The sequence below is a fragment of the Pteropus medius genome, unplaced genomic scaffold (assembly GCF_902729225.1).
Source record: "Pteropus medius unplaced genomic scaffold, Ma_sr-lr_union100, whole genome shotgun sequence".
Taxonomy (NCBI): domain Eukaryota; kingdom Metazoa; phylum Chordata; class Mammalia; order Chiroptera; family Pteropodidae; genus Pteropus; species Pteropus medius.
The window spans coordinates 3,149,382-3,167,237 of record NW_024354911.1 but is presented as its reverse complement, the minus strand read 5'-3'; the positions used below and the strand labels follow the sequence as shown (position 1 = coordinate 3,167,237).

Below are 17,856 nucleotides of genomic sequence, written 5' to 3'. Positions count from 1 at the left end.
GCATTCTTATAACTACTGTATTGAACTCTATATCTGGTAGATCGCTCACCTCCATTTTGCTTAGTTCTCTTTCTGGAGTTTTGTCCTGTTCCTTCATTTGGGACATGGGGTTTTTGTTTGTTTGTTTGTTTTGTTTGTTTGTTTGTTGTTATTGTATTTTTTTAAATCTCCTCATTTTGGCTGCCTCCCTGTCTGTTTTTTTTTCTATGTATAGTTAGATCTGCCACATCTCCTGGTCTTGGCAGAGAGGCCTTATGTAGTAGGTGTCCTGTGGAATCCAGTGGTTCAGTCTCCTTGTTCAGCCAGGACAGGTGTTCCAGGGATGTCCCTTGTATGGGTTGTGTGTGCTCTCCTGTTGTAGTTGAGCCCTGATTTCTGTTGACGTTTCAGTGGGTGATATTGACCCTCTGGTTGACTAGCTATGAGGACTGGTCATGACTACAGCAGATGAGCTGTTGTGTGGGGGCTCATGCCACAGAGAAAGTCTCTCTAGTGGGGCCCTGGTGCCTGTTGAGTCCACGCTTTGGGTGTGTTGTTTATGGAGCTGGTTGGATGGTATTCTGCTGTGGTCTGAAGCCAGCTATCAGGTACGTTTGTTCTGGAGGGTCTTGGCTTCAGTGCAGGCCAAAGTCAGCCATCATTTGTTCCTGGCTTTGGGCCATGTGGTGGGAGTTACAAAGTGATCTGCAGTTTATTGCCACTTGTGCAGGGCTTGGAGGTGCTTGAAAGAAGCTATACTGTGAACTGAGGCTGGCTGCCACTAGTGTTGAGCTTGGGACCCTTTGGTGGGCACCACAATATGAGCTGAGGCTAGCCACCACTTGTGCTGTTGTAGCCACTAGCCCCCAATAGACACACGGACCACCAGAAACCAGTGAGTTATAGGAAACACACTCTTTATTCAGCCAGCTAGGTCTGCCCGGGGTACGCAGACCCCAAATTAAGCAGCCCGAAATGTAGAGGTACAGAGTTTTTAAGCCCTAAATCCCATTCCTCATTCTGTCTGAACATAAAAGTCTATTTTTCTTCTATTTACTATCAACCCACAGGTCAGTTGTGCAAGCGGGGGTACAGAAGCAGAAAGCTTAATGTTAGAATGTTATGTTCCCCTGGTTGATAACCTATGTTCCCATGGGCAATAGCCAAGCAGTAATTTTCCAGCCAGCACATTCCCCACTCGCCTTAGCAAAAAATCAAATCCTTGATTCTTCATGTGGAATTTGTTTATAGCCTCTATTTTGTAATACTAAAAGTTTAATACAATTAATTCTCTTCCTTATATATGCAAACAAGAAATTAAGGAAACATGGGCCAAAAATTAACAAGAGGAGGAGGATGATTAAAGGTCCAACTACAGCAGATAGGAGAGTTGTTAGCAATGGTGATCAATTGAATATCCTATGAAACCAGTTATTTGATTCTAATCTCTGTTTTTCCCTGGCATCTAAATTTCTCTGTACTAGTCGTAAGCTTTCTCTAATTATTCCAGAGTTATTGGCATAGAAGCAACAGGTTTCACCTAGAGCCATACATAATCAATCCATCTTGTTCCAAGAAAAATAAATCTAAACCTTTTCTATTTTGGAGGACTACTTCTACTAGTGAATCGACTTGAAGTTCTAGCCTGCTGAGCTCAGTTAAATTTAGGGGAGTTCCTACCCTGACATAGTAAGGGGGTTTTGGGTTTAGGCACAACCAGCAATCTTGTCCTATGTCTGGGGTGGTCTTATTTAAGACCTTGTTTATTGTCGTTAGCAAAGTTATTAATGCTCCTTCTGATTTTGGTTGTGGCTGGTCGAATGCCTGGACTAAAGAAATAAAAAGGAAGAAACAAAGGGTTATACTTATGTATGCTTGAGTCTTAGTCTTAAAGGCCCGTCTTCCTGAGCTGTCCACTCTCGTGCTGCCTTCACGTGGGAGTGATGAATCCATGATGGGATGCCGTCTACTTTAACTGCAGTGGGTGTCGTCAGGTAGACAGTGAAGGGTCCTTTCTATTTGGGTTTTAGTCCTTTGGAAGTGAACTTCCGGATTCACACAGAGTCCCCAGGCTGAAACTGATGGGAAGTCCGTCCCCAAGGGCTGAGTGGGCAGCACAAACCCGGGACTAAATCTCCTTCTGTACACTTTGAAGGGCCTGTAAAGACTTAAGTAAGACAAGGTTACATAGTTCTGCCTTTTTCTCATCTTCTATTCTAGGTACTGAAGGTGGGAGTTTTCCAAAGAAAATTTCAAATGGGGTGAATCCATTAATATACAGAGTACACCTGGCTCGGAGAATAGTGCAGGGGAGAAGTTCTACCCAGGTCCCATGAGTTTCTAATCCTAACTTGCCTAATGTCTCTTTTAGGGTCTGATTCATTTGCTCTACTTGGCCCGAACTTTGGGGCCGGTAGGCGCAGTGGAGATTCCATTGCAAATTTAGGTAGCTAGTCAATTGTTGTGATACCTTTGCTATGAAGGCTGTCCTGTCATCTGACCCTAAAGTTCTGGGGAGATCAAATCAAGGGAGAATTTCTTGTAGTAGTTTCTTAGTAACTACTAAGGCAGTCTCTTTTCTGGTAGGGAAGGCCTCTACCCATCCTGAAAAGGTGTCTATAAAAACAAGTAAATATTTGTAGCCCCCCACAGTCGGGGTTATCTCAGTGAAATCTACTTCCCAGTGGTCCCCCAGATAAGTTCCTCTTTCCCTATGCCTAGGTTCTTCTATCTACCCCTTCTTTGGAGTAACTTGAGCACAAGCCAAGCATTATAGGTCAATCTCCTCTGCAGTTATTCTCCCTTCTAACAAGTGAAAGTAGAAGTCTAAAGCTTGGAGCATCTTAGTTCACCCTAGGTGTGTGGTCTGGTGTAGTTGGTAGAGGAGAGTCCTTCCAAGGGCCGTGAGAGCCCGATTTTTCCATCTGGGGTCATCTGCCACCTCTGTTGGTTCCTAGTGGCTCCCTTATCTTGAAAATATATGTTCTCTTCCGCCATATAGGTCGGAGACGGAGGCAGTTCTGGGTAAGAGACAACAGTCAGTAGATGTAGTGGGGGCCCCACTGGCCTTGTGGCCGCTGTTCTTGTCTCTGCATTGGCTCCTCGGTTTCCCTCAGCCTCAGGACTATTCCCTTTTTGATGCCCTTTACAAAGAACAATAGCAAGAGCCTTAGGCATCTATATGGCTTCGAGTAAGGCTAAGATCTCCCCCTTGTTCTTGATGTCCTTCCCAGCTGAAGTCAGAAGCCCTCTTTCCTTGTAGATGGCTCTGTGTACATGTGCAATGACAAAGGCGTATCGGCTGTCAGTGTATATTGTGACTGCCTTATCCTTTCCCCATCTTAGTGCCTCAGTGAGGGCAATGAGTTCAGCCTTTTGAGCAGAAGTCCTATGGGGAAGAGCCTGTGACCAGATGGTGCCAGTTAGAGTTACGACCACTGCCCCAGCATACCTCCTTCCTTCCTGCATGAAGCTGCTCCCGTCGGTGAACAGAACTTCATCGGCCTCAGGCAGAGGGAAGTCTTTGAGGTCTGGCCGCGAGGAACATACAGCATCAGTAAAATCTGTGCAGTCATGAACGGGGGTCTCGGGGTCTGGGGCTGGGAACAGATTGGCTGGGTTGATGACAGTAGCTTTGGATTTTAGCCATACGTTTGGAGTCATCCGGTGCCTCCTTGTTGTTGAACACCTTCTGGGCTATCTCAGCAAGTTGGGACAGGTTCATCCCTGCAAAACCTTCTAATTTTTTGTAATTTACACTGGATATCAGGGGCTGCCTGAGTAGCAAAGGCTATATTAATTACTCGCTGGTTCTCAGGGCCCTCAGGATCAATGGGGGTGCATACCCGGTATGCCTCATTCAAGAAACGCTCTAGGAGATTCCTGAGGTCCCTCTCTGTATAACTTCAGTTACCTTAGAAAGGTTAGTTGGCTGACGAGCAGCCATCCTAATTCCCCCAATTAGAATCTGGTGGTACCGATCTAATGCCATTCTCCCTGCCTGAGAATTGTGTCCCCAGTCTGGGCGGGTGGAAGGAAATTCCTCCTCAATCTGTTCCCCTACTTCCTCAGCTCTCCTCCCTCCCGCAGCTATCTTTTGTATTTCAGTCCGAATGTGTCCCCATTCTTCGGAGGTCAAGGGCATAATTAAAAGCTGTTGGCAATCGTCCCAGATGGGGCAGTGAGTCTGAAAGACATTTTCTAAGAGTCCTATTAATGCCTGGCGTTTCTCAGAGAAAGGCAGATTCTGTGCCTTCCAGTTGTACAGGTCCCTAGTAGAGAAAGGCACATAAACCATAAAGAGCCTGTCTGTGTGATGTCCCTGGGGTGGTGCTTCTTGCAAGGGGAGGATGGCCAGGGTGGTGGTATTGGCTGGTGCCTCACCCGGAGCCAGAGCAGGAGGCCCATAGGGGTTACCTGCCCGCATCTGAGGAGGTGAGGCGGTGCTATTTGGCCTCTGTTGTCCTGGATTATAGGGTGGGGGAAGGTCACTGTCCCCTGGTGGAGATTGGAGGACTGAGGGACTGGGCCGTCTAGGAGATTCAGTTGCTGTATGTTTCGGGGTGCCCACAAGTAAGACTCATGCCCCTAGAGAAAGAGCACACCGGCAAAGCCAAGGAGCGGGGTTCTGAACAAGGTTTAACCATTGATCAATGTAGGGAAACTGATTGAGATGTCCTGGGTCTCCTGTGACAATCTTCCAAACATTCCTCACTAAACCCCTTTCAAAAGAACCCTCTGGAGACCAGTTTACATCAAAAGACAGCCACTCAACTTTATGCAATGTTCTTAGTCTGCCTGGGGAAAACTTTATGCCATATTCAGCTCCCTCTACAAATTCTTCTTTGAAATGTCACAGGAGACACCCCAAGGGTGTCTTCTGTGAACTCGGGCCTCCCCGCATCACTTGTGCAGAAAACACAAAACAGACACTCAGACGAGAACAATTACTGGGGTGTAGGTGGACCCAGAGAAGTCCGCCACCTACAACCTAGACAAGACAATAGACAGAACCTGATAACAGAGCACAGGAAGTGGCGTCCCGCGGCCTGGCCACAGTCCAGGAGATATGACTGTGTCCAGTTTCTCCACAAACCCCCAATGACCGGTAAACAGAAACAGAAAGGTACCTTTTATCCAGACGTCGAGGCCTCAGAGATTCCCGTCAGGACCAGGAACAAAGAGTGTGTCCTAAAGGTTGCGTCCTTGACGATTGCATTGACCCCATCACAGCATTCAAGGGCCCTGGAACATCTCAGGTTGGCCACCCCTTTGAATCCGTAACAAGGATAGCAACCGCTTTGAAGGCGGTCCGGTCTTAGATCCCAGGGCCACTCCCTGAGATCTCACTGGGGCCTCCAAATGTTGTAGCCGGCAGCCCCCGATAGACACACGGACCACCATAAACCAGTGAGTTATAGGAAACACACTCTTTATTCAGCCAGCTAGGTCTGCCAGGAGTACGCAGACCCCAAATTAAGCAGCTCCGAAATGTAGAGGTACAGTGTTTTTAAGCCCTAAACCCTATTCCTCATTCTTTCTGAACACAAAAGTCTATTTTTCTTCTATTTACTAACTGTCAACCCCCAGGTCCATTGGGCAAGCAGGGGTACAGAAACAGAAAACTTATTGTTAGAATGTTATGTTCTCATGGTTGATAACCTATGTTCCCATGGGCGATAGCCAAGCAGTAATTTTCAAGCCAGCACAGTGGTGACTTAGTTGTAGCTACCTTCCAAGCCAGAACTGGCTGCAACTCATGCCAGGCTTGGGGCCACCTGATAGGAGTTATAATGCAAGTTGAGCCTGGTTGCTGCTTGTTCCAGGGTTGGGACCACTTAGCGAGAAGTACAGGGCATGCTGAGGCAAGCCATTTCTTATTTCAGGTTTTGTGGACCTTGAGAGATTTTAGGAAAGTCTGCAGTGCAAGCCAAGTCCAGCCACTTGTGTGAAAAAGCCACTGCAAGTGGCTTGGGCTGGGCACACAAGTGGATTGGGACAAGGTATCGGGGAATCACCAGAGTGGGATGAACAGTGTTAGGTTAATGGAGACCTCAGATTTGGCGCCTGCCTGTGCCTGCCAGCTGAATGGGGAAGAGTTCAAAAAAGGAGCAATGGCACCTGCTAGTACTTCCATCCCTGGAAGGAGAAGCCCTGAACCCTGCCCCTCAAGCACTCACCCCAAAATAGTCAGTTCAGTTCCTCACTGTATGTCCCTAGTGCTTTTCAAGCTGTTTTCTCTGCAAACTTAGAGCAAGTGAGTTTGTGAGCCAGCAAGTCCATTTATGGGCTCTTCAAGAGGAACACCTGGGACCCCAGTAGTCCTTCATCTCACCCACCCCAAATCCCCACTGGTTTTCACAGCCAGAAGTTGTGGAGACTCCTTTTCCGGACACTGGTGCTCCATGGGGCACGGGCCTGGGACCACTCACTCCTCAGGGGAAACCTCCAAAACCAAGATATCCCTCCTGATTATTAATTACTACACTGTGGGTAGAGTGTGGGGCCAGCCCATTCAACATCTCCATCCCTCCTACCAGTCTCGATGTGACTTCTTCTTTATATTCTTAGTTATAGGAATTCTGTTCAGGAGGTTCTCAATGATGGTTCTATAATTTAGTTGTAATCAGGGGAAGATGTGAGCACAGCATTTACCTACTCTGCCATCTTGATTGGAAGTGAATCCTCTCCTTTTTTCAATAGCCTTTTTAATTGTGCAATGTAACCCACATAGAGAATATTGCATTGAACATAAAAATAAGACATAATCAAGTTATTACAAAACAAATGCCCAGAAAACCACTATTCACATCAAGAAACAGACCATCACCAGCACCCAGAAGCCCCTCATGCCCCTCTTCTCCTAGACATGACCACTTTGCCAGCCTATTGTCTTGCTTTGTTCTTTATACTGTCATCACCTAAGCGTGCCTCTGTAATCACTATGGCCTAATAGTTTCTGTTTTTAACTTGAAAGGACGTCACAGTATGTATGTTGTTTTGCATATGGCTCTTTTGCTCACGTTTTATGTGTGAGATTCATCTGTACAGTTGCTTGATGCTGTGGTTCTTCTTTTTAATTACTGTGTAGTATTCCACCACGTGGTCCCCACCTGTCCCTTATCTCTGTCCAATGATTTATTACTGTCTTGCCATCTCTTTAATACTTTTTAAAGGTAGTTTTTACTTTGTAACCAGGTTTTTAGGTTATCTCTGGGGTTGGGGTGGGGAGTAGGGGGAGCGGTCTACATTATCCAATGTGTCATTACATAAAGTGAAAGGCCATTGCCTCTCCATTCTGAAGTTCTGCTTTCCCAGCTTGCTCCAGCCCCTTTTCCTCCCACCTCTCTGGCAATTGCCCTGATCTTGAGGGCTCCTCTCCAACTACCACCCTCTTCCTTTGTCCTTGAAACCCAACCCCCCACTCTACTCTACACTTTCCCCAATCATGGAAAATCTTCCTTCCAAGGCTTCACTCACATCTCTGAGGGCTGTCCTCCCACTCCTCTATCTCCAGCTAGCTTGACCACCATCATTGTCTGTGGCCACCTCCACCTAGAGGCTGCACAGGCACCTCACGCATAATACGTCCCACCCCTCCCCAAGCCAGCACCTCCTCCCCCTCACTCCCTGCCTGCACCTCCTCCTGCACCAAAACACCAGATATTCCTCCTCATTCTCCCCACCTCCTCCTCACTTTTCTTCCTCCTGCCCTCATCTCCATGCTATCTACCTGGCACAGGTCTCATCATGTGTCACCTGACTCACTGCTCTTGCTTCCATTCTCCCAATTCATTCTCTGTGTTTAGCAACCAGAGAGGTCTTGTCACATGCACCCCTGTGCCCCAGCTTAGGCTCTCAGTGGCCTGCAGGACAGAGTCCAAGCTCCTGAGACAGGCCTTCAAGGCCCTTTTCTGTCTGCCCTACCTTCTCGCTAGCCATACCCCTACTTTCTCCTCCCTGTACCCTGTTCTCCAGAAACTTGCCTCCTTTGTTCCTCATCACACATTCCCTCACACCCCTGCCTGGAGAGACCTCCTTTCATCTCCAGGTAACACATGCTCATCTTCAAAGAGTCAGCTCAGATTATCACCTCCTCCAGGAAACCTTCCTGAACACCAGGCTGGTCAAAGGCACTTCCTGTCATCTCTTCAGTGTAGAGGGGAAACCACTGCAAGTAGGGTCAATCTGATCTCTTCTGTGCTCCGTGGCCCCAGAATGGCATAGACCTGGCACACATTGGTGCCCAGAAAGTGTGTTGACTGGGTGTTTACTGGCCTGCTTACTGGCCTGCCTAGGCTTTACAACTAGTTTCTGTGACCTTGAACATACTGCTGCTCCTCCTGGCCTTAGTTTCCCCATTTGTAAAATGAGAGTATAAGGTCCCTCTGGTCAACACAGTCGGTAGTGACCACAGGTGTATTTGAACTTCCCCACTTAGGTGAAATGCCTCATAATCCACCATAAGAATTTCTTGTTGGGGGCAGGGAGAGGGCTAACAATTGCCTTCTTCAGGGTTTTGTGAAAGATAACTACTGCCCCTCCTCCTTAATTAATGAGAGAGAGGGCGGGCAAGGAGGGCACTAGGCCTCAGTTTCTGTAAAATACAAATAGTCACAAAATCATACTTTCCATGCCCAGTACCTAGGGCTATTGCAAGAATAATTAATTTTTTTAAAAAGCACTCAAAAGTTGGCACAAGGACAGGCATTCATCTCCGGGTACCCTGTGTGCCAGGGCTCAGCATGCTCTCCTCACACCCTCTCACCCCACAGCTACCCCTTGAGGAGGGGCTATTTTCCATCCACAGATGAGGACACCGAGGCTCAGAGCACAGCTGCCACCCTTCTAGAGCCAGAGAGGAAGTATTGATGCGGCAAAAGCCACCAGCACTCAGTGACAGGGGGTTGATTCGAACCCAGGGCCACCTGATGCTTCTCGCCTTAGCAGACTAAAAGCTGGGGCCCTTGTGGGATGTCAAGGGGTTAGAGGGTACAGTGGGCACTCAGGATCAGACTCAGGTGGAATCAGTGCCCTTAGAGGATGTGCTAGCCCAAATAAGCTAGGAACTGGGGGAAGAAGCGGCAGGACCATAACAAGAATCTGGGACATGGTGTCCTGTGTGTTCTCAAGGCTGGGCTGTGACGCAGAGCATGGCCCTGAGTGGGGAGCTCAGCCCAGGCTTCAGGGATAAGTCAGACTGCAGACTCCCAGCCCAGCTATGCTGCCCAAGGTTGCTCAGCTGTAGGAGTAGGCAAAACTGAGAAAGGAGGGCAGGCCTACCAGACTGCCACCTCTCTGGGTCCCATGGACAGGGGGCACTGGCCAGAGTAGACACTGACGGGGACAAGCCAAGGCCAGAGTCCCCCTCCATCCGCCTGGGGAAACCTCACACTCAGAGACAGGCCAGGCTGGGGGTGGTGTAGGGGCCTGGGGAAGGTCTACAGGGCTAATCTCTAAGAAGTGGAGTCAGGAAGAAGCCATGACTCTTTCTCCAACAGGGGCCATCTGGCTGAGACAAGGACACCCACTTCATCCGGGCTTCAGCTTTCTTTGTCTGTCAAGGGGGGATGTTAAGAACAGAGCTTTGTTTACCCCTGGGACTGCTGAGATGAAGAACAATGGGATCCTAGAAAGAAAGAGCCCTGAATGAGACGAGGAAGTGATCAGACCCATGGGGTAGGCTGAGGGGCTGGCAGCCCCTTCCCCTGGGACTTTCTCCATGAATGTGCGCACACATGCACACACACACACACAGTCTTCATGGAGTGGACCATAAAAGGACAGATGAGGTCATGGGAATGGGGGAGGAGGGTTCTCTGCAGATAGTTCAACATGAGTGGAGGTATGTAGGGAGGAATAAGAGTGTGTGCTGGAAGGGAATGGTTGGGTCAGTGTGCATGAGGGAGTAGCTTGTAAGAGGCTTTACATGCCAGGCCTCAGACTTTGCATCTGGTCCAAACCTCAATACCTCACTCTGAATCACAGCCGTGATGATCTCAGCCCTCTGCCCACATACATATAGGCTAAGATGCCCAAACTCCAGCATCCAGCAGGGTCCTTCCTTGCCTGGGGCCCCTGCAGGAGAAGCTAGTGAGCTAGCAATGTGATCAGGCTGCCTCATTCAAATCTTCTGTATTCATACTGTGCTGAGCTAGGTGCAGATGAAGCTACACACCTACCTTTCCTGACTAAGGGAGGCCTGGGCATGTCCGGCTCCTTGGGAAGAGAGGGAAACCCCTTCTTCTACTTCCACCCCAAGGCAGCCTTGGTCTTAGGGGCAAAAGGCAGAATGGGGCCTCAGGATATCAAATGGACATTGGTACCTGTGCTGGCCACCTCCCCCATCAGTGCCCTTTAATTTCTATAGACAGATTCAGCTCAAAATCAAGTTATTCTTCCCTCTGGGTGAGGCCCCCAGCCTTCTTCAATCAAGTAAGCACAAAGAGCACAGGTTTTAGAGCAGAGTCTGGGTTCCAGTGCTATCTCTACATTTGTTGGCAGTGTGACCTTACGTCACTGAACCAGTCTGAGTCTCATTGTCAGAAGGCCCTGCAAGGAGGCATAGCTGAATCCGTCTGACTCTCCAGGATGGGAATAGAGAAGACCTCACAGGATACAGAGGCTGCAGTGAGGGCCTATGAGCAGGACCCACAGGAGCATCCACAGCTCACGGCTGGGAAGAACCCACTGTTGCTAAGAGCTGGGCGGGTCCTCAGAGAAGGGTAGCAGTGTGGAGGTTTTGTGTACTTAACCAAACCTGAGCCAAGATGTCATTTATTTTTTAATTCATTAAATTTTTTAATTTGTTTACATGAAGTACAGCACACATTCAGACAAATGCATAAAACATAAGTATATTCACTGTGATAGATTATTACAAAGTACATAGTAAAGGCTCAATGAAGGTCAAGAGGCACAGCATTGCCAACACCACTGGAGCTCCCTGGTGCCTCCCAATCACCCCTCACCTCCCTAAATAGACTTCATACCCTGACTTCTAACTTATCGCTTGAGTTTGTCTGTTTTTGAACCAGATCTATATGGCATCACAGAGTAGGTATTTGTGTTCGACTTCTTTTATGCATTTTGCTTGAGATTTCTTCGTGGCACTGGCTCATTTTTATTGCTATATAGTATTCCACTGTATGACTATCTCAACATTCTACTATGGTGGGCATTTGTGTTGTTTTCATTTTGGGATTATTAAAATAAGGCTGGTAGCAATGTTCTTATCCCTGCTTCTTGATGCATTCACATGTGCATATTTATTGGGTATATACTCAGGAGTACAATGGTTAGATAGATCATAGGCTCTGCATACATTCAACTTTAATAGTATCCAGTATCCAAGCAGTTCTCTGAAGTGATGAGTGATGGCAGCCAGGAGGAAGAGGGAAGCATCTGACCTCCTGATAAAGCAGCCACTGAACAGACAAGGAGTAGGATGAGAATGGCTTCCTCTAGGTCATACCCACCCTGGCAGGGCCTGTGCCAGCTGCCGCATATACACTGACTCTGAGCCCTGCGGCAACCTGTGCTTATCTCACGTAAGGAATTTGAGGCTCTGAACAGGGAAGGAGCCTGTCTGAGCTCGCTCAGCGAGTCAGTGGCCAAGCTGGGTTCTGACCAGGGTCTGACTACAAACCTTTGTGTGTGTGTGGTCTCTGGGCTGGCTCCTAGTTAATGGAGTTGTCTGAGGACACCAGATGGCAGATCTGAAGGAGCCAAGACCTGGAACTCTGCTGGGGCAGGTGCTAGGGAGATGAACCCAGCACTGGCACTGATTAGACAGAGTCCAGCAAGAAGGCTAGACAGCAGCAGGTGATAGGTGGTGTCTGTTTGGGAGCCCCTCCTCAAGAAGCCTGTGGCCCACCCTGCAGCAGGTTGTTGGCAGAGGCTGGGCATCAGGCTATATCCCCAGTCAGCATGGGGCCTAGGTAGGAGTTGGGGGCAGAGCTCTGCTTCCTGGAACTTGGGAGCCTGGCTGTTTTAGGATCCCCTGCCCCATGTGCAAGACCTCCACAGCCTCAGGAAGGCAAAGCACAGGGGCTTAGCAAACTCCCATTGGCCTCACTTCCCTCCTCCCACTCCTCCTGCACCTCCTCCCCTTCTATGGACCTTTCTAGTTTCACATTTTTAGTCCCTCTTTTATATCTTGCGCTGTTTAGATTTAAGAAACTCCCTTTACAAAACTTTTTCTAAATAACAGGAGGGAATTTCTGATTATGAAACAAATGCATGAAAATATAGCCTATTAATTCTCCTATGCATACATCAGGGCAGACATGAATTCCCTGGCCCCCCTCCCCCAAGACTGAGATCCCATTGATAATTATTTTTAGTGACCTGTTTTATCATTTCTCAACATATTGTGATGTTTCCAAGTAAAGGGGCATTGTGGCAGAATTGCACAGTACCTGGGGACACAGACTCAACCAGCAGGACGGATTTCAGACTCTGTCTCTGCCATTCAGTTTTGTGACTGAGCAAGTTACTCGCCTCTCTGGGCCATGGTTTCCTGGTTGGTAAGATGAGGGTGATCATAGCACTGACCCTCACAGGCTTGTGAGAACTGAGTGAGGGCAGTCCTCCTGCTCTGGAACATAGTAAATGCTCAGGGAACACCAAGTTTTAGGATGCCTGTTACTCTTAACCTAACGACAGAGCCCGACGTTCTGGCCTTACCTCACACCCCACATCTTGTAGCTGGATCCCAACCCTGAGTCTTTATTTGGGTCTCCTGGGTCTACTTAGTGTCCTTTCCTGACCCCTGGACCAGTTGGAAGCACTGGTGCCTGAGGTCATCTCCCAAGTGGCATTCAGTGAGATTTCTGAGAGGTTCTTCCCTGGGTTTTCAGTGATATGAGGAAGAAGAAGGATTAGAAAAGAGAAAAAGGAGCAAAGAGAAGACAGAGAAGTGGCTCTGGAAACCTGGATTCAGGTCCTTTTGAGTCTCCATCACTCGTGGGCTTATGCGTGATGGAGCCTCATGGTGTCTGAGTCCTGGGTCCCCACAGTTGGTATCTCAGGAAGAGACATGGCCCCCTGGGGAGAACCTTAGCTCAACTTCTTTCATAGGGTCAGGAAGTGTGCCAACCAAGTCATAACCACCCATCTGAGGTGTTGTTAAGACTTGAGGGCACAATTGTGGTTCACTCTGTTCGTTGGCCTTGGGGGTGACCCACTGACTTCCAAGTGTGGATGCAGATGTGGGCTGGAGGCTCAACTCTGAGTGCTGGAATCCACAGGAGATAAACAATTACCGCCGGGCCATGCAGAAGATGGCAGAGGATATCCTGTTGCTGCGGAAACAGGCCAGTGTCCTGGAAGCGGAGAACCGCATGCTGAGGAGCTACCTGAGCCAGGAGGAGATGGGAGAGGAGCAGGACAATGTGGACAAAACCCAGAAGCTGGGTGAGAGCGTGCAGACCACCAAGGGCGTTCTGGAGTCTGCCTGAGCCCTGGCTCTGGATTTCGGGACAGGGTGACAGGGAACTTTTCCCAAGTGGGCATGCTACTGGACATAGGCTGGTAGGAGCTGGCTAAGCCCTCTCCAGGATGGTAAACAGAGAATCCAATCCTGTCTCAAGCCCCAGGGCTGAAAGACATCTGCCCGCCCCCCAACTATTCTGATTTGAGCTGGGAGATGCCTCCTGCCTGAGCCAGCCACCTCCCCCACCCCCAGTGTTCATGAAGCAGAAACTGCTGTTGAGTGAACTGGACATGAAGAAACTGAGGGACAAGGTGCAGCATCTGCAGAATGAGCTGATTCGAGTGAGCTGGGGCTTGGGGGGCAGAGGGCATGAGGAGCCAAGTGGACGGGATCTAGGGTAGGAGTGTGTCTGGGAGCAGAAGGGAAAAGGGCCTAGAAGGGGGACAGCACAGTGGAGAACTCAGCAGAGGGGCGTGGGATGGACCCTTTAGGCCAAGAGTAACACTTAGGTACCCCTTCTTTCCCCCTTCCCCCTCTTTCCCCCACCTTCAGAAGAATGATCGAGAGAAGGAGCTGCTTCTCCTGTACCAGGCTCAGCAGCCACAAGCTGCACTGCTGAAGCGGTACCAGGACAAGCTGCAGAAGATGAAGGCACTGGAGGAGACTGTGAGGCACCAGGAGAAGGCAGGGACCGGAGGGGCCAGACTGCCAGGGGCCAGCCACAGAGGGATGATGTAGAGCCCCCAGACCAGACCAGCCTCTGCACTCTGCCCCGCAGGTGATCGAGAAGATGGAGCGGGTGCTAGAGGACAAGCTTCGGGAGAGGAACGAGCCCCTGCTGAACAGGCTGCAGGGAAAGCCCAGTGTGGGTGAGGCTGCTCCTTGGCTTTCATCCCATCCCTTGAGATCCTGCCTTCCCGGACTTCTCGGTTTCAGGAGCACCTTCCAACTGGGTCACAGGGGGGTACTCCCCTATTCATTCAAGCTCTGAGCACTTCCAGAGGTCCTCTGAGCTCCCTTCTCTTCCCAGGGAGCCCCACAGGACACATAGGGACACAGTGTATAAGCCAGGCTAGAAAGAGGTAGTGGGGCTACCTGGGAAGTTCCCAACTTAACTCCAGGACCCTTCAAATTATTTCCTCATTTCCCATATCTTCAAAGAGTCTGCTTCTACAAAACAAACAAAAAATATTTTGGTTTAATCAATGGTTTGTTTTCTCCATTGATGTTAACCAAAGCCATCTAGAACTGCCCTTCGGAGGTGACTCTGATGAGCAAGAGAGAACCAGGTCACACCATTTCAGGCCAGCCCCGGCAGAAGATTTCTCTGAGCCTGTTTGTGTAGCCTCACCAGGGACCCCTGCATGCCCAGCCTGTGTTCAGCTTTCACTGCATAGAGTTTGGACTGGGGGTGTTTCTGAAGACCTTTAGGAAAAGAAAGAAAGTAGGGCCCACATTTCAGGAGCCCTGAGGTTATCCAGGAGTGGGATGAGAGACAAGAAGGCAACCTCGGGAGGGGAATCAGCCAGGGCAAAGGCCTAGGGAATGACCGTGCCAGAAGCAGAAAAGGGAAGAAAGATAGACGAAGTGTTGCAATAAACCCAGGATAAATGGTAGGGCAGCGGTTAAGGAGAACATTGTGGTCAAAAGCCAAGATGGCCTGAAAGGTGTGGACCTGATTCCACTGGCAGTGGGGAGCCAGAGGAGAGGCAGAATGGAGCAAATGCTGGGGCAGATCAGGCTAGGGACATGGAGGCAGGAAAGCCAATCTCATAAACATTTGTGGCCATTTCACAGCCTTCCCCATGCTCTCAGCTTCTGGCCTTCCCCAGGGTCCTACAGGAGAGAACCAGCCTATTGACCTTTACTCAGCGCTGCTGGCAGAAAACTCGAGGCTGCGCGCAGAGCTGGAAAAGAGCCGCCAACAGTCGGCCCCCATCATTCTGCAGCAGCAGGCCCTGCCGGTAAGAGCTGCTGGCACAGATTTGGCCTGGGCCTGCCTGCACAGGTCACCAGGTGTCCAGCCACTGCTCGGCACAATCCAAGTTGAAGACCAAGACCAGGAGCTAGGCTTCCCAGAGTCTCCGACGTGCCTGGCATCTCCTGGAGTGCCAGTTCTCAGGCCTTGCTCGCTCTTTCTCCTGGGGAACACATGAGTCTGAAAGCTTCACCTCGACCCTTATCTAGCATTCTGGGGGGAAGCAAGCCCCTAACTTGCTCTTGACCCCTGACCCTTTTGGCCACCTGGCTGCCTTGCACTTAGACTCCACACAGGTGTCTCAAAACTCTGGTCTAGAGCACTTCCTGGGTTGGTACAGCCTTGGAGAGCCCTTTTCCCCCATCCCAGGTGGACCCCAGGGAGTTGGGAGCAGGAGACCTGGCAGAGAGGCTGCAAGAGACAGATGGCCCAGGCCATTCCAAGTGCACAGAAACCTTGCCCGCACAGGTGGGTGCTCCAAGCCCCAGACATGCCTTGCCCTTGCTCTACTTCTGAGGCTGCTACAGGTGCACCTGCTTTAAGCAAACCAAAGACAGGACATTTGGAATTACAGAAGAGGGGTGGTCCAAAGCACAGGAGAGTTTTTCTCTTTATCTCAGAACTCACAGAAGGTGAGTTCTTTTTGAAAGCACCCGTAATGTATGGGCATCCAGCTGTAGCCACCACCCAGCTCCTCAGTGCCTAAGATTGTCCCGTGAGCACGCCCTCAGCGGGCAACTACAATGCTGCAACTTAAAGTGCTGGCAGTGGGGGAGCCTTCGCTTCACAGATTCTTCACTTTGCAAAAAGACTCCTAGTTCAAGATTCCTATCTGTGTGCTCTTTCGTGCATTTTACATTTAAAAATTGATGTGCAAAAACTTTATATACCCAAAATCTGTGAGGAGAGCGGCTGTCATAAAAAGTGTGTGCTGTGTCAGGTCTGAACTTCAGCAGAGGGTTCAGCCCTGGGTCTGAGACTCTGCATTGGGGAGCTGAGGTTGGAACTTGGACCTGGCTGGTTCCTCCCTCATCATCTCCTGGCTACCTGAGCTCACTCAGCCACAGCCCCCAGCTGGGGCCATGTGAGAGTTTCTGCTTTGCCCACAGGATCTCCTTGCCACTACTTCAGACAAGTTTAACCTCCTGGCCAAGCTGGAACGAGCTCAGAGCCGGATCCTGTCCCTGGAAAGCCAGGTAGGTGAGGCACAGGAGTTGATCAGGCTAGAAAGGTTCACACTCGGCCTGTGATGAGGATCGGGTCTCTGTGTGTCTGTCTACAGGGTCAGGGCTCGGTCTATGACCAGAGTCAAGAATCAGTATGCACTCAGGGTCAGGGTTCAATATGTTGTTGGAACTCAAAGAAGGTCCACCTGTGTCTTAACAGACCAGGCTATCACTTGGTCCCTCCCTACCCAACCCTGCCACTCCTGAGGTTTCTTGGGAAGATAACAAGGTCACATTGCCCAGGGCTTTGCTTTCTGCCCAGAGAGTAGGCTGAAGCGCTGGTTGTCGCAGATCTCAGGGAGGGGCTCTGCTACCTAGCAGTTCTCCATCTGTCCCTCTCTATGTCGGCAGTTAGAAGACTCAGCTCGACGCTGGGGACGAGAGAAGCAGGACTTGGCCACAAGGCTGCAGGAGCAAGAATACGGCTTGGGGCACCCCTCAAACGCCATCATCACAGACCTGCCGGTGAGTGATCCCTCTGGAGGAGCTCCCTGGTGTTTGGGCAATGGAGCTGGCAACACCCACCCCGAGTCACTGGGCCTTGAGAAAACCTGTCCAGGTGGGCCATCTTCCCTGTTGGAAGTCAGAGGACCTAGGCTCAGCTTCTACCCTTTTACCAACTGAAGCCCTTGCCTTGTCTTAATTCCCCACTTGTCTGAGGGGAATAGAAAACCCTGCAAAAGCTACCCCCTCCCTGGCAGTGGTGGTAAGAATCAAAGAGGAGATGGCTGTGGATGAACTGTTGCCCACATGGGCACTTCTCAAAAGCTTTGACACTAGCTGTACTTTAGGACTGGATTTGTTCGTGGTCAGAGTAGCTGTGGCTGCCATTCATCTCCATAGTGCCTAAGATTGTTCCATGAGCACACCTTTCTTGGGCAACTGCAATGCTGCAGACCTGCCAGGGAAGGGAGCATGTTACCTGAAACATTGCCAACTTCCCAAGATCAGATAGACTTACTCACAATCTGCCCCTCAAGCTCAGCCTGGACCACCCAGCCCCCAAAGTACTGAGCTATCAGTACTCAGCTCACTTCCAGGTTCCCAGCAAGGCCTGAAAAAATGGGGGACTGGCAGAGAACACAGGGCTACTTTTGAAACTTACCTGCTGAACCTTGTGGACTTGAAGAAATTGGATATGACCTGCTGTGGCTAAATTTGTTTGGAAATCTTTGAGAAATCATGGCCCTCTGAGACATGACTTGCTAGGCGAAATGCACTTAATGGGTAACCCCCAC

General features: G+C 49.8%; 1 protein-coding gene and 1 long non-coding RNA gene across 2 annotated transcripts; one reads left to right on the top strand and one right to left on the bottom strand.

Annotated features, from left to right (window-relative positions):
• Positions 1-2,107: 2,107 nt before the first annotated feature.
• On the bottom strand, positions 2,108-5,400 carry LOC120597909 (uncharacterized). The gene is made up of 3 exons (XR_005651469.1): positions 5,109-5,400; positions 3,431-3,578; positions 2,108-2,146 (listed from the first exon to the last, which is right to left on the bottom strand). It is a non-coding gene; the product is annotated as an uncharacterized LOC120597909 (long non-coding RNA).
• A 4,184-nt stretch (positions 5,401-9,584) lies between these two features.
• On the top strand, positions 9,585-17,163 carry CCDC33 (coiled-coil domain containing 33). The gene is given in 10 exon segments (XM_039856671.1): positions 9,585-9,657; positions 13,230-13,395; positions 13,667-13,755; positions 13,967-14,098; positions 14,193-14,283; positions 15,212-15,378; positions 15,762-15,860; positions 16,502-16,588; positions 16,970-17,135; positions 17,138-17,163. Coding segments are annotated over 10 exon segments (1,053 nt in total). The 5' UTR covers positions 9,585-9,627.
• The last annotated feature ends 693 nt before the right edge of the window (positions 17,164-17,856 follow it).